General features: G+C 42.8%; 1 protein-coding gene across 1 annotated transcript in view; it reads left to right on the top strand.

Annotated features, from left to right (window-relative positions):
- Positions 1 to 15,563, top strand: part of LOC111954432 (exostosin-1-like) — a 313,392-nt gene extending 297,829 nt beyond the window's left edge. The window contains exons 9-12 of the mRNA XM_023974172.2: positions 3,336 to 3,425; positions 7,430 to 7,590; positions 13,643 to 13,814; positions 14,725 to 15,563. Of these exons, the coding sequence (XP_023829940.1) occupies positions 3,336 to 3,425; positions 7,430 to 7,590; positions 13,643 to 13,814; positions 14,725 to 14,910 (609 nt within the window). The 3' untranslated portion in view covers positions 14,911 to 15,563. The remainder of the gene's footprint in view (positions 1 to 3,335; positions 3,426 to 7,429; positions 7,591 to 13,642; positions 13,815 to 14,724) is intronic.
- Positions 15,564 to 17,135: the final 1,572 nt, after the last annotated feature.

The following is a 17,135-nucleotide window of genomic DNA, read 5'->3' as shown; positions in this document are numbered from 1 at the left end:
AACTACCTGCCCTCCACGACACCTACAGCACCCGATGTCACAGGAAGGCCAAAAAGATCATCAAGGACATCAACCACCCAATCCATTGCCTGTTCACACCGCTACCGTCCAGAAGGCGAGGTCAGTAGAGGTGCATCAAAGCTGGGACCGAGAGACTGAAGAACAGCTTCTATCTCAAGACCATCAGACTGTTAAACAGCAATCACTAACTCAGAGAGGCTGCTGCCTACATTGAGACCCAATCACTGGCCACTTTAATAAATGGATCACTAGTCACTTTATACAATGCACTCTAAATAATGCCACTTTAATAATGTTTACATATCTTACATTACTCATATAACATGTATATACTGTACAATGTTTGATTGTATTTTTCAATGAAACATGATGCTACTAACACTGGTTGTCAAGTGCAATTTTAGGCCTTTTCTGGTCATTAGTTCTATTCATATTGACTGCCATGTCAAGCAAAACTACCCAAGCGCTGGTTGATAGTTCCAGAACTTTGCAGGTTCCGATGGCAAACAAAATGGTTGCTATGGAGGCTGTTTACAGTGGATATCAAGTTTCTAAGTTGCATGGCTGGGCAGATGACAGTGGATCTGTAAAAGTAGTAGTGCATTGCTAGGTAACGACGTAAACGATGGCTCTTATTAGGAATGTGGCCATGTGTATGTTGTCTAGCATATCATGGGCAGGATAGACTAGCAATGGGAATACAGTATCCAAACCACCCCATTTTATAATCATATTTAACATGACAGACTGTAAACATCACATGAAACAATAATATTGACAGATCAGAACAACAAGATCAAGGGCTACCACTATCTCTTCAGGAAAAATACATTATATTTGTCACATGCTCGTAAACAACAAGTGTAGACTAACACTGAAATGCTTATTTACGGGCTCTTACCTACAGTGCAGAGAGAAAGAAAATAGAAATTGTAGAAAAATAATAATACCACAAGGAATAAATACACAATGCGTGACGATAACTTGGCTATATACATGGGGTACCAGTACCGAGTCGATGTGGAGGGGTACGAGATAATTGAGGAAGAGATATTGTACTGCAATGTGGAGGGAGCTAGCGCGCAAGCATTTCCCTGCACCTTTATACTTGCTGTAATAGTGTACAGTGCATTCGGAAAGTATTCAGACCACTTGACTTTTTCCACATTTAGTTACGTTACAGCCTTATTCTAAAATKTATTACATTGTTTTTTCCTTATCAATCTACACACAATACCCCATAATGACAAAGCAAAAACTATTTTTTAGAACTGTTTACAAATGTATTCAAAATAAAAAACTGAAATACCTCATTTACATAAGTATTCAGACCCTTTACTCAGTACTTTGTTGAAGCACCTTTGGCAGCGATTACAGCGTCGAGTCTTCTTGGGTATGACGCTACAAGCTTGTCACACCTGTATTTGGGGAGTTTCTCCCATTCTTCTCTGCAAGTCCTCTCAAGGTTAGATGGGGAGCGTTGCTGCCCATCCAACCAGCCTACATACAGCAGCTGCCTATCAGAAGAACCAACCCCCCATACCCTCTATCTGTTTCAGGAAACTAGTCTTGATACCTGAATGTGTATCATTGTCATTGAGAGTCAGGTCTGATGCTATCATTCATCCCAAGGGCCCTCCACAGCTGATAAATGGCTGATTACTGAGTGTATAATAGGTGTAATGAACAGAGAGCCTGTACTTTGCCACTCTATCTCTCTCAATATGTTCTTTAGGAGAGCTTTTCGCCACACGACTCCTAAACGACTCTTAAAGTATCCCAATGCTCCTCGTTTAATCAAGCCCTCAGCTGGTAAATGACTTTTCAATAGGCACCATGAAATGATCTCCTGAGCCAAGAGACTTGGCTCGGCGCAGAGTCGGCCCTGCCAGCGACACACTGCCACTATTATCCTGCTATGATGCACCGGGCAGGGATAGTTAAAGTGAATAGGAAATAGTGTTGCATTGAAAAGGACCCATTAAGCCATAATGATGCGAGTCCACAGCACCTGGAGTCAGCCGCTGCAAAATAATGACAGAGGCCCTGTCGATAGCACAGCCACACCCACTTGCTCTAGAGCAGCCAACCCAAGGCAAGGCTAATATCCAAGTCAACAGGTTTTGCTCGATAACTTCCTAATTTGAGGAATGAGGCAGCAGCCAGTGAGGTTGAGGAGGAGAGAGGGAGATATGGGTAATAGAGCAGGTACATTAACCCCATAAACTTGGTGTCAAGAGCATTGCAGGGTGGGAGACAGGCAGGCAGGGGGAGTTTAGTGAGGATGCACCACACCACACACTCTGGCCGGCAGCCTCCCAGAGAGAGTGACAGTGAAGGGGATTACCCAGACATCCCTCTCAGGAGGCCACTGCTGACAGGTCACTGCCATGTGTGTGCTCCCTAATATTACAGGACATACTGTGCAGCAGGCAAACTACCAATAACACTGGCTGCTGAGAGAGAAACAGCCCATCAGTCGTTTCAAATAGAAATGCCTCGAAAATGTCTTAGAAGTTAAATGCCCACAGACAATAACATTGGAGATACAGATTTGAGGTGTTTTATAAATAATGTCATAGTTGCAAAGAAATGTTTTCATTGTGTGCCTACACTGTAATTGCACTGTATTAGTAAGGACAAGTCTTATTGTGAAGTGGGGCTTTGGGCAGAAGATACTGCCAGGCCATTGTGGTGTTTTTTAAATGTTTTATCTCTAATTGGCCTTCACCCACATACTCCACAGAAGAAGATTTTTCATCCAATAATCAGAGCAATATTTTCTTCTTAAAATGAAAAGTCCTTCAATAATAGGAGCTTCCCAGAAGTAGCCTACAGAAGAGTGGAATTTCAGGCCTAAAATAACAAAGCTTGGCCTTCTATGGATTGTTCGTGAGGGCTAAAGCAATGCAATTACATTTCAAACAAAGAAGATTAAGGTAACTCTCTGGGTGCGTCAGGATGAAGTGATTAAATAATTTGTCCATCTTTTCATCCAACATGAAATGGTGACTCCTCTCTTGCCATTTCTGGACGAGCCCATTTAAAGGTACCTGAAATACTTCAACTTGTGATTGAATAGGTCCCCACACACAGTCAGAGGTGCTGACAACAGAGCCGATGGATTGTTGATTGAGCAATGGCAGCCATTGACCACATCTTCTTTCTTCTCTCTCTCTCTCTCTCTCTCTCTCTCTCTCTCTCTCTCTCTCTCTCTCTACTCTCTCTCTCTCTCTCTCGCTCTCTCTTCTCTCTTCTCTCTCTCTCTCTCTCTCTCTCTCTCTCTCTCTCTCTCTCTCCTCCCTCCCTAACAGACAATGAGCAGTCGCTTTTTCCCCCATGAAGTCATCCTCACAGATGCTGTCCTCAGTCTGGACGAGGACTCCGTCTTGTCGACTAATGAGGTAGGAGGATTACTTAATATTCCCTCTCTGTCTCCCTATTCTACCTGGGGCTTTAACGTTCAAAGACCAGAATCAATCAACCCTCATCTAGCAATGTTTATGTAGTGTCTTGCCCCTCCACACTTTATTGTGAGAACTTGAAAATACCTGTGAGGGGAGTCTACCTGGTATTAGAAGCAGAATTTTATAGTACCCAAAACCATTCTCTGATTTAATTTGATCATGGGAAAAAGAACCAGGCAGGTTTAAACGGAGAGCTGGCCAGGTTGAACAGAGTCCCAAGTCTGTGTGTGAAAATAAGCCAACAATTAACATTGTATGATCAGCTACAGCATTTCCTTTCTCTTTTATCTGACATTGACATCCACAACGGCACCAACTGGTGAGATTTAGCCGCAACTGAAGAAGTGACAGAACTTCCAGACAGTTTCTTGAAAGTATTCCCTCTCCCAGGGGTGTGGAGATGTACACCAACTGACTTCCTTCATCTTCAAAGCAACTCCATGTTTTGTTTGTAGTCTGTTGTTATGCAGAGTGCCGTGTTGCTGCCCTTGTTGTAATGCTATGCTCTGTTTCTGTGCCTGCATTTTGGTCCTGTTAATTCTAATTTCTGCTATTCAATTAGTCTCTGTATAATATTTGCACATTGCAGAATCAGCAAAGCGCTAAAGCTCTTTTTAATTGCTCGTTCCCATTAATGTTACTCCGTTAGAGAATGGCCTAATGGAGCAACTCAAAGTTGGGTATTTCAAAATAACTGCTCTGGTCTAACGTTTAAACGGGCACTGAGGCCCAGTCCGCACTCTACAGAGAAAGTCACTGGTATCGTGAGCTACTGTAGAAGAAATCAGTCAAGACAGAGGGAGGTGAAGCAAGGTGACAGGTTATATTACTAGATCAAGTGTGTGGTCCAGGTGGATGCCCACACTTCACACTAATCATTCACAGTAGAGAGAAATCTATCCTCTCTAACTAGTACATCTCTCAGCCTGTTGAACCACAGGGACGTCTTGCCTCATCTGATAAATTCCACCCCTGTGTTTCTCCATTAAACAGTATCAGTGAAATGGTCTGGTACCTGTCTCCAAGTGTCTCTTCCCCTGTGTATATTACATTACAGGATCATRTTGATGAGGTCATTTCAACACCCCTTGTCCATAAGAGACACTTGGGGGGGGGGGGGGGCCCATTGGAGTTAATTTGTCAAGCATAGCGTAATGACTAATTCACTTCTCATGGTCGGGACGGATTGATTGCCCCTCTAAAGGGAAAAAAAGTATTTAAGATTCCTGTTAAGTCTTGTTATTGCGTCACTGACTGGAAACTCTGCCAAATATCTCAAATGAGGGCCTTTTCCTCCCGATGTTTTCGTTATCTGGATGTAGTTAGCGAAAGGATCTTCCCATGCTGTGAAATGCAAATTCGGTGACCATGGTGCCAATTCAAAAAACATGTATTCACCATCTGTCCTGGAATGAGAAACTAATGAATGCCCAAGTTGTTTCAAGCAATCAGAAGGTTTGTGAAACCTATTACCTCTCCGGCATGCTAGTCTCTGCAAAGATCATTAGACTGTCAAACCATGAAGTCACAGTTTGATTAAGCTTCATGTCTTGGAAAAGGAAGTGGCTCATTTTGCTGGCAGTTGTAAAATAAATAAAAAATATCACTAAATGAACCAAAGCAGCAGTTGCCTCTGTGTGAAGATTATGTTCGCTCTTTTTTAATCAAAAGTTTAAAACGTGTGGAGAATTATTTTGGCTGAGCCCTTGGAAATGTTGACGTTGTTTGTGTCTGACACAATGTACAAGTTGTATTTGGAGTGGTTTATCTTGTTCCAAATATTAAACTTGTTAAATTATGCTCATTAGGAAATCCATTGTTTTCGGCATCAAATTAGAGTCTTGGTGGTTGAGTCACTATAGTTGTTTTCTGCATCTGCTGCTCTCTATTCTAAGCACATGTTGTATTACTTCGGTGTGAATCAATAACATTTCTGCTGTAAATCAAAGTAAGAAAAGATTCTGCTTTGAGAAACTTCAAAACTGACCAACATGTCAGTGTAATGATTGTTCCACATGTATTTGCCTCATATACGTTTTTGACACATGGTGGACAGACAGACAGACAGACAGACAGACAGACACAGTAGGCTATGTTTCTCTCTTTGGTCTAATTCACCCCATCCATTACCACCATCAACATTTTGACATTTACATTTGAGTCATTTAGCTCTTAGCAGAGCGACTTCAAATGTGTGCATTCATCTTAAGATAACTGGGTGAGACAAACACAAATCACAGTCGTAGCAAGTACATTTTCTCTCAATAAAGTAGTTATCAGCAAAGTCATTGCTAGTAGGAAAAGCTAGCATTAAGTTAGAGCTACAACAAGACTTTAATTAAGATGTTTCATGCAGGTGAAATGTAAAAGGTTTATAGCCAATATTCACCTTTCAGACCACAGCTATCCAAATCTGAGTAAAGGCCCAATCCTTAGTGTATTCTGAGTCTCTGTGTGTAAGAGACATGCAATGTATTATTCATCTATTTTATATTTTATTAATTGCAGCAAATCAGTTTCACCTCTGCATTGCAAGAGGATCCACTTACATTTTATAGTGGTACAAGATTAAAGAACTAATGTTACAAAAGTTTTATGAGGATATTTCAGGGGGGGAAAAGGAGAGCCTCTGTCGGAAATTCCAAAACCAGTCACAGCAAATCCCTCATCTGCTTAATAATCTGTCTCAATAATTGCCCTTTAAACATTGAAAGCATTTTAATTGAAACGAACTGAAATGTGAGCAAGTATAGCACTTTTAATGGGACTTTTCATATTACAATAACTACATGGAACAGTGACTGGACATAATTCATAATTGCATTGTTTCAACTCATTAATCACATGATTAAGCTTTAAGAGAGAATGCGGTGTGGAATATGAATGTTCCTATCATGACACTGTCTGGCTGCCCATGAGAAAGCAGGGCACAGATAACCGTAAAACAGTCAGCTTGTCAAATGTTCTCCAGGGATCCAGTGGAATATCATATCAAGGGTAGATATGACTGCATGGAACATGCACAAGGACACGATCTTGGTCATTTAACAAGATCTATCAATGTCTGAAATTGACTTTACTTTCAGTTCATATCAGAGAAGTCATACTACTGTATACGCTAGAAACCAAATGCTGAGTCTGTCTTTCCTATACGCCTATACTTTTATCTCATTTAATAACATATCACATCAAATGGCACAGGTAAATGATATGCCAGTAGAGATTTGTGATGGATCTGTTTGTAGACTTCTCAGAACCCATATTCAGAAACCATCTTATGTATTATTACATGGGATCAATGTATGTTGCCCTTGGAAAGGCTTTCTGCATGCATACGGTAGCATTCTCCCTCTGCGCCTGTCATTTTTCTTCCTCCCTATTTCCAATCCATAATTAACTAAGACACATTATGAATGGGCCAAATCACAGTCTGTCACAAATGATGCGAGGCACAATCAGGGCATTATAGGAGCGTAATTCCTGAAGGCAAATTATTTGCATCATATCATAAATCCTGTGCTGAGGTAATGGCTAACACAGCGATTAATCAAAGGCTACATTAAGAGAGATGTTTCCAACCTTTTCCTCAGATTTGTAGTCTCATTCCTTCATAATTATGCGCACACATCATGACAGAAGCTGAGAGATGTTTGGTTGTTTTAAGGGACTATCCATTTTTTAGGCTCTGCTCTCTGTAGCATTTTGGAAATGAATGTCTCACTGTGCCAACAGCAAGGTAGAGTCAGCGTGTGCATTATACTATGTGGTGTTCTTCACATTCTCTTGACCTGAGTGACTGCTGGGTACCTGAGAAGAACAATTTTGGAATTCAATCTACTCTTTTGCTACATTGTACTGCAGTTGATATTGCTCATCTAATGCATAAGTAAATCTGTCTTTAAGGGATTTTCTAAGATGTTTTCCTTTCCTCTGAACCGCAGGTKGACTTTGCCTTCATTGTCTGGCACAGTTTCCCAGACAGAATTGTGGGCTACCCAGCACGCAGCCATTACTGGGATGGCAGCAAATCAAGATGGGGCTACACCTCCAAGTGGACTAATGAGTACTCCATGGTGCTCACAGGGGCTGCATTCTATCACAGGTACAGTCACTTCCCCTGCCTGCTCTCTATGAGGGGTGTAGGGGCCATGATATTAGCTCAGGGAGGGGATGCAGATGGCAGGGAGAAAAACTGTCCAAGCGGTAAGACATAATTTACTTTGAGCACATGCGAGGTGACTATAAAAAGCCCTAAGACATATTGGGGCCTGTTAACATCCTCCCACGGTATAGCAGCAACTCTGTGAGCTCTTTCTCCTGCACTTGTCACTTACTCTTATCACGGATGGGTGTGATCAGGTTTGTATTGTTCTGTACCAGCAGACAAGTTGCCACAGACAGACTGCAATACTGGTTCACATATTAGGTTTTATTCAGGAGTAGTCTACTTCCTTCAGTACAGTAAGTGCCATTTAGAAAACTCATCTGACTTCCTCACACCGCTGACATTTGTTGTATATAAGCTTTAATAGAAAAGGAAATAAAGTATTATGTTTTTTCYTTCCTTTTTCCGTGAAAGATTTGATTGTGAAATGCAATGCATCATCAAAATGAATACAAAGTATTAAGCCATGCAGCAAATTGAATTGGGAAGTCTTTTCCTCTCATGAGAGATTTGAAGTCATGTCTTTCCGGGCAGTTGCAGATAAACAGCTCTCCTAGTAATTTTTCATTGTTCTATTGTGTGGTTTCAAAATGCCTCTATTATTCAGGACTCAAGGCTCTCAACGGGCTGTCTACTGAGGCATTGTGCTAATAATCAAGTGACAAGTGTTTCTACCAGATATTCACCAGTAGAAAGTGTAGAATAATTCTATCWGATCAGCCCAATTAACAAATCAGTGTCATTAATTAGATTGCTACTTTTCCTATCCAAAAGTGTCAACATGAACAAAGCTGAATATAATAGTCAGATCAGAAAAAGGACAACGTTGACAAGATCATTGATAACAACATCACATAGATCAATAGCTTCGCAGAGAGGGAGAGGCCCGGCCTGGGCTCACAGTTWGTCTCAAAGGGCCTTGTTCTCATCTTTCCTGCATGGATGAGACAGACAAACGGTGCTGACGGCAGACCTTGGCTGTGACACCTCACCTTCACTAGGCTGACAGTGATGTACCGCTCGGCTCGGCAGTTGGGCAAGGCACTGATGCCGCAGAGGCCAAGAGCCCAGTGGGGCTCCGGAGGARGAGTAGGAGAGGGGGAAAAAATAAAACAGGAAGTCGTCTTCTTGGGGGAGATGAGGTATGAGTCTGAAGCCTCTGGATCTAAACAGAGTGACCCCCTAACTTAACTGAAGCCCATGTGTCACCACAGACAAGAAGTGATCCTATGTCAGCCATACAGCCAGGGCCCCCAACTTAATAAACATATGGGAAATGAGACATGACACAATCAGGGTTGCAAGAAAGAGAGGGGAGAAGTAACTTACTCTGAGAAATTGGGTGTTGTCAGGCAGGTGGATGAGGTCACTGGGGAGGGTGGCTCTTATGAGGGCTGGCTGGGGGGGTTAACTCCCCTCATTCTGCCAGATGGATCCACCAGACAGATTACCACCCATATTCTGTGACTCAGTGAATAGAAAACGACAACGGCACTATCCAGAGAAATGGTGAACATTTAGGAAATGGCACTGAAAATAGAATTAAGGACATTTGATTTCCTTTTAGGCACTGCTGTTTCCATTTGCAATATTGTGCATTAATATTATACTATGCAGTATGTCTATAGCTAGTTTTCCATCCAATTGATGACAGATTTTCATGCGAATATTCTAAAATCCGCATAAAAACAATATGCGCATTTTCCCACCAAAGATGTTTCCATCAAATTGATTTGTTGTGGATAAAAGACTGTGCGAGATTTAAATTCCCAAATACCAAATAAGAAATACAAGTAAAAAGGGTGTATGAGTTGATATACAGTATAAAATGACACAAGATTCAAGACTTCTTGCTTTTCAGCAAAAATTATTGTACAGAATTCTTGCCGCCAACAAAGTGTTGAATATTTGGGGCATACAACCATCGCAGCTCTGCAGATTTTGTTGCGAGGATACAGAATCAATAGACCATTTGTTCTGGTATTGCCCTCAGGARGCCTGTTTCTGGTCTCAGTTTCAGGAATGGCTGAAAAAGCAGAACATTAATATAAAATTGACAATAGAAATAGCATTGTTGGGAGATTTGGAGAGACCTGGTCAGTCAATTACTAATATACTAATAATCTTAGTAAAAGTATTTATCTTCAACTCGCAATCTGTGGTTTTATATTCGATTAGATAGATTCTAGTTGTTTATCAAACATCACAGCATAGTTGAAAGATACAGTGAGGGAAAAAAGTATTTGATCCCCTGCTGATTTTGTACGTTTGCCCACTGACAAAGAAATGATCAGTCTATAATTTTAATGGTAGGTTTATTTGAACAGTGAGAGACAGAATATCAACAAAAAAATCCAGAAAAACCCATGTCAAAAATGTTATGAATTGATTTGCATTTTAATGAGGGAAATAAGTATTTGACCCCTCTGCAAAACATGACTTAGTACTTGGTGGCAAAACCCTTGTTGGCAATCACAGAGGTCAGACGTTTCTTGTAGTTGGCCACCAGGTTTGCACACATCTCAGGAGGGATTTTGTCCCACTCCTCTTTGCAGATCTTCTTCAAGTCATTAAGGTTTCGAGGCTGACGTTTGGCAACTCGAACCTTCAGCTCCCTCCACAGATTTTCTATGGGATTAAGGTCTGGAGACTGGCTAGGCCACTCCAGGACCTTAATGTGCTTCTTCTTGAGCCACTCCTTTGTTGCCTTGGCCGTGTGTTTTGGGTCATTGTCATGCTGGATACCCATCCACGCCCCATTTTCAATACCCTGGCTGAGGGAAGGAGTTTTCACCCAAGATTTGACGGTACATGGCCCCGTCCATCGTCCCTTTGATGCGGTGAAGTTGTCCTGTCCCTTAGAGAAAAACACCCCCAAAGCATAATGTTTCCACCCATGTTTGACGGTGGGATGGTTTCTTGGGCATAGGCAGCATTCCTCTCCTCCAACACGGCAAGTTGGTTGATGCCAAAGAACTCCATTTTGGTCTCATCTGACCACAACACGTTCACGCCAGTTTCTCTGAATCATTCAGATGTTCATTGGCAAACTCAGACGGGCATGTATATGTGCTTTCTTGAGCAGGGGGACCTTGCGGGGCTGCAGGATTTCAGTCCTTCACGGCATAGTGTGTTACCAATTGTTTCTTGATGACTATGGTCCCAGCTGCCTTGAGATCATTGACAAGATCCTCCTGTGTAGTTCTGGGCTGATTCCTCACCGTTCTCATGATCATTGCAACTCCACGAGGTGAGATCTTGCATGGAGCCCCAGGCTGAGGGAGATTGACAGTTCTTTTGTGTTTCTTCCATCTGCGAAATATCACAGAAACTGTTTCACCTTCTCACAAGCTGCTTGGCGATGGTCTTGTAGCCCATTCCAGCCTTGTGTAGGTCTACAATCTTGTCCCTGACATCCTTGGAGAGCTCTTTGTCTTGGCCATAGTGAGAGTTTGAATCTGATTGATTGATTGTCTTCTGTGGACAGGTATCTTTTATACAGGTAAGAAACTGAGATTAGGAGCACTCCCTTAAAGAGTGTGCTCCTAGTCTCCGTTCGTTACCTGTATGAAAGACACCTGGGAGCCAGAAATCTTTTGATTGAGAAGGGGTCAAATACTTATTTCCCTCATTAAAATGCAAATCAATTTATAACATTTTTGACATGCATTTTTCTGGATATTTTTGTTGTTATTCTGTCTCTCACTGTTCAAACACTACCATTAAAATTATAGACTGATAATTTCTTTGTCAGTGGGCAAACGTACAAAATCAGCAGGGGATCAAATACTTTTTTCCCTCACTGTATATGGCTGGTAGAAATCCGAGGGGTGGGCCAGCAGAGATAGTGGATGGGCTGAGGAAGATGAGGGTTAAGATGTGGAACTGGTGTCACGCGCTGACCGTAGAGAGCTTTTTATGTCTCTATTTTGGTTTGGTCAGGGTGTGATTTGGGTGGCATTCTATGTTCCGTTTTCTATGATTTGTATTTCTGTGTGTTTGGCCGGGTGTGGTTCTCAATCAGAGGCAGCTGTCTATCGTTGTCTCTGATTGAGAACCATACTTAGGTTGCCTTTCCCACCTGTATTTGTGGGTAGTTGTTTTCTGTTTTGTGTCTGCACCAGACAGAACTGTTTCGTGTTGTTCTATTTTGGTTATTTTGTCTCAGTGTCAGTTTAATTCAAAAAGCATGAACACTTACCACGCTGCACTTTGGTCCACACCTTCTTCAACAGACGACCGTTACAACTGGAGACAAGTGGGAGTGAACTTTCTGGCGGAGAGATAGAATAACGGTCAAAGATAAAAGTCAAAAATAAAGTCAAAATAAACAAACAAAAAAGAGGTTAATTGACACTAAAAATGAACGATGTTACATCCAATGCCTGTTTGCCTGAAGCTGATGCCACGCAATCGCTTGTACCATCCATACACACGGACACATACACACATGTAAATAGTGCCACACATGACTCAATCGTATTCAGTTGGCCTTGCTGATTAGATTATTGTTGTTTTCTTCAGTTTTTTTTTTGCATTGTTGTTTTCTGTTTTCTTTTGTTTTTCTCTTTTTTCAATTTTGTTATTTTTTGTTGGTTGTTGGCGCATTAGTGGGTGGTGGTTGTGGTTGGGTTGAAGGGGACCGTGGCTTAGGGGGGGGGGGGGGTGGTCTTGGATGGTTGAGGCCAGCTCTCGAGGGGAACTGTGGGGGGGGGGATCTTGGATAGTTGGTGACCTGGCGGTTGGGAGCTTGGGCCGGTGGCCGAGAGGTTGCTGGTTCCGGTCCCAGTTTCGAATGGGTGGAGGATCTGTCCTTGTTGCCCTTGGGCGGGGCATTTGACCCTGGTTGCCCTTGGGCGGGGCATTTGACCCTTGTTGCCCTTGGGCGGGGCATTTGACCCTGGTTGCCCTTGGGCGGGGCATTTGACCCTGGTTGCCCTTGGGCGGGGCATTTGACCCTGGTTGCTCTTGTGGGTTACTCTGGATGGGAGTGTCACAMTGGTAACAATGATTCKGGAGACAGGCGCAGGAATGCGTAATAGTTTTTTTTATTACGCCCCAAGTTATGGCGTGCTGTGTAATAAATACACACGCGCACAATGATTAACACACGGGACGAGACCCCTAATCATCTGCGCAATCCACAAGGGCACAAAAGCCCAAAACACACAGCACAGGTACTCACACGCACCAACAGACATTGGAACAATAATGGACAGCCCAATGGAAACCAAAGGGCGCATATATACAAATACTAATCAGTGGGAATAGGGGACAGGTGTGCGTGATGAAAGTTCCGGAGAGATCCGTGACAGGGAGTGTCTGCTGGATAACTGAATGTAATGTAATGTTGAGCGGCTTCACGGCAGGTAGATTGTATGTTTTTAAAATTCAATAAAAAAAGTTAATGGGTTTCCATTTTCAACTATACTGATGGTATTCTCACAAAATGATTTGCGTTATATAGCGAGTATGCCCACTCTGGTATTGACACATGCTCTCGAGACAACAGCTGGCAGATACAATGCGGGTATAGCCTACATGAAGAGGTTATTATGGACAAAAGAGCTAGATTATTTTTATTGGTCAAACGGCAGTCAAGCATCGATGATCATGTCACCAGAATAAAACCATCTATATTTATTGAAAGGAGCATCAAGCTCATAACCTTGTGAAGTTCATCATAATTTATTTAATCTGTAATCTTTAATCTGAGTCGTAGTGGGAGGACCACACAACATGTTATCGCATGACTCCAAGTTTACTTCAATATGGCGATTATTATATAGATATTTGCGCATAAAAGCGGTTCCACTGACATTTCTTGCATCGTTTATTTTACCAACACAAAAAGATCCCACCTTGTCTAACGTATTTCGTTTTGTCGACCTTTGGAAAGTTTACGACACATTTTCTGTTTCCATAAAGCCTGTCATTACATTTTTTTTTWAATTCATGGATCCATCTCGCTTCCTCTCTGTGTTCCTAGGTATTATCACTACCTGTACACTCACTACTTGCCAACCAGCCTTCTCACCATGGTGGACCAGATGGCCAACTGTGAGGACATCCTCATGAACTTCCTGGTTTCTGCTGTCACTAAGCTCCCACCTATTAAAGTCACCCAGAAGAAGCAGTACAAGGAAACCATGATGCAGCAGGTACAGTATGTTTCTTTGGTAACTGTATGTGTGTGTGGTGCCGTCCGTCAAACCGTCCGTCAAACCATGTTTGCCCAGCATATATCATTCACCAACAGCCACTTTCAATGGAAGCCACAAGCTCATATCCGGTATCCAGTGCTTGGGACAGGGCACAATCTCAAGTTGTCTGAAATGGGCCTATAATTGCAGCCATGAGAAGGGAGGGACTGCAGGATTGCAGATCTGTTCACTCAGGAGCATCCAGAGAGAGGAGGAGGGAGGAGGTTGCAGCATGCTGACAGTCTCCCTCTGTGATTCCCCGTTTCGGTGTGTGTGTGGGCTGGGCCKGGGCCGGCCCACGGCAGGTCTGATTAATGGCCCAGCTTCAGGCAGCACGATGACTCGGCATTATTGACCATATGATCGTCTTAATTGTGTAGGCAGCAGCGTACCAGTGCTGGATTTACTCCCATCTCTTTCCATACCTAGTATCTTCAGGCCCTTTCCCTTTCCAGGACAATTTTTCCACTGCAGTCAGGGCTGTAAGATTTGTTGCCCTGCACAAGATCACACAGGAAAGTTTGTTGGGAACATGGGAAGTTTGTTGGAGATTATGGAGATTTTGGCCAACACTTTATCAGTTGAATGGGAGTTAAAAGGCAGAAAAATACAACCTTTCTTAGATGTAGTTTGTTTTGTGTGTATGTATAGAGTAGATATGAGCTGTTTTCTTAATGCCCTGGGATAAATTCCATGCAGCAACCTATTATTTCCAGGCCATCTTTGGAGGGGAAATTGTTTGCTTCAGGCAACACAGCTCTAATGTACCATCCTCCTCCCAATATATGTTTCTGCTTTTACACTGAAGCAGTCAGTGAGTCTTGTGGTTGGCGTGCTGAACTGACATATTTCCTCTGTCTGTACACAGGGTTCTAAGACGTCCCGGTGGGCCGACCCGGACCACTTTTCCCAGAGACAGACCTGTATGAACTCATTCAGCGGCTGGTTTGGGTTCATGCCTCTGCTGCACTCCCAGATGAGACTGGACCCTGTGCTGTTCAAGGACCAGGTCTCCATTCTGAGGAAGAAGTACAGGGACATCGAGAGGCTGTGAACCCAACACACACTCATACACACAGAAGAAACTTGAGTGGTGTGGGTTTGGGCCAAATCTCCTTCTGCAAGTGAAAAGAACTGCCTTTTTTGACCAGCCTGTTCAGTCAGTCAGACTGTCCGAACAATATGTGAAATCTCTACAGAGTAATTTATTATGAAATATGCAACACCAGGACCGTTCTCCAGAGGTGATGGTCTTGGCTATTGAAGATGATTCAGAACTCTGGTTGGTTCAGCTCTCTCCATGTCAGTGAGTTGGACTGTGTCGATGTTGTCGTCATTGTTGTCAAAAGAGGAATATTGCAACTTTTCACACGCTTCAACTCCAGACTGATTGTCGTTGTCACTTCCTTCCTCTGACAGAGCAGACCGGGAAGTGAGGTCACAAACTCCTGTAATGTGTACTCCAGTTTGGTTTCAGATCTTTTCTGTGGCAGTGTGTCTTATACAGAAATTAACTCAGTGCGTTGTGTCTGTCCTCCATGAGATCTATAAAGTTTATATCTCTTACATTGTATCTGTTGCTTTCCATTATTCATTTCTGGGGCTTATTGGACTTTCATTTTGGAATTGTTTTATTTTTGGTTGCTTCATTCTCCTATAAGATTTAAATTGCCAAAAAACAACTCTTATAAAATATGCTAAAATCTATACCGCCTATTGTTGTAATTCTCTCTGTTTCATAGATGATGGTGGTAGACAATGTGGTCAGAGGGAATAACTAACTACCATGTTATTTTGTCTGATTAACCTGATTAACTTTTCCCATCAAAGACCACCTCAGGACAACCTCCTGAATCTCTACATCTGCTTGTATGTCTCCTCYAGGCTGTCTGTCTAAATGCTGGAGACATGCCACTCACTGTGACCCTGCCTGGCTATAAACAAGAGGTGGGTTTCTGCATCCACTGATGGATTTAGTAAGTAGGTGTTCGTACTGTGTAGCCATGGGGGTAGGCGTGGTGATGCTACAGACAGGCGTCTTTGATTTCTATTCCAGGTCTGAAGCATCTTTCATGTCCCTCCAGAGAGCCAACCCAATGTACGCGCTACTGTTCAGATGGTTCTGAGAGGACACCAGCCTCTGCATGGCGCTCCCTGTACATCCCCCGTCTCCCTCTCCCAACCAATAATCATGTTTACTTCCTTACCGTTCTACAATAATACCTCTGAGCATCAGACACCTCGGGTATGGTCAAAGTCGCAAGGCCTTTTACTGGATTAATAGAAGGTTTATAAATGCCAAGCTGTACATGGGTCAATGTTGTTCATGAACATGAGCTTACCTTTGCAACTACTTTCTTAGGGTGAGTGGGTATCAGGTATGCTAAGCAGCTAATATCTCTATCTATGTGTGTGTGATGGATTTTCATAAATGAGGTGTCACACTAGACACCATGTGCTCTGGACACCATGTGCTCTAGACACCATGTGCTCTGCCCAGCACAAACAACCAGTGATTTAAATAGGAGCCTAATGGCAGGCAAGAGTTTTTGTTTCAGTTTCGCCGAGGGGATATCTTGCTTGCCCTCTCACTTCTCACAATGATGTATGATAATGACAGTGCTCCCCCAGAACTCATTCAATACAGCATCTGAGGGACCTGCCTCTAAAGASGGCCTCTCTCTCAAATGGGACGCAGTCAAGGCTATTTTACACCGAGTGGAGGCCATTCTGAATATTAATGAATAGATTTGTTGATTTCTATCACCCCCAGTAGGGAGGGGAAGAACATTTCCTTGTCTTTTTTAAAGCATCTCCTCGCTTTGCCTGCTCTGTTCAGAAGTAACGCCGGAGAGTTGCAGAGCGAGAGGAGAGAGAAGAGGAGGTGTAGGAGGAAGGCTGATGCATACTCCCAAGTCATTCGACCCGTACTGCCTGGGGGAATAGGAATGAGGACACAGAATGAGTCTGCCATTGATCCACATTGATCCCAACGGAGAGCAAGCCTTTATTTATTTTCAGAGGAAGAGCAGGGGTAATGTCTGTGTTTAGGGGACACATTTAGCAGTTTCAACTATCATGCAGCCTGCTTTCCAACAGTGTTTATTAGATTCCCATTTCCCATGTATTAGAGTTCCAGTCGAGGTGGTTTAGTGTGCGTCACGACATACAAGAACAGCATTAGAGGCGCATTTACAACTCCACAGGTGCATTTACAACTCCACACTCTTATTCAATATCTCTGAACTTGTCTGCCCTGCAAAGCTGATACACAATGAA

The sequence above is a fragment of the Salvelinus sp. IW2-2015 genome, linkage group LG28, assembly GCF_002910315.2.
Source record: "Salvelinus sp. IW2-2015 linkage group LG28, ASM291031v2, whole genome shotgun sequence".
In the NCBI taxonomy this organism is placed as follows: domain Eukaryota; kingdom Metazoa; phylum Chordata; class Actinopteri; order Salmoniformes; family Salmonidae; genus Salvelinus; species Salvelinus sp. IW2-2015.
Note: the sequence above shows the minus strand (reverse complement) of the source record. Positions and strands in the feature narration are given on the sequence as shown.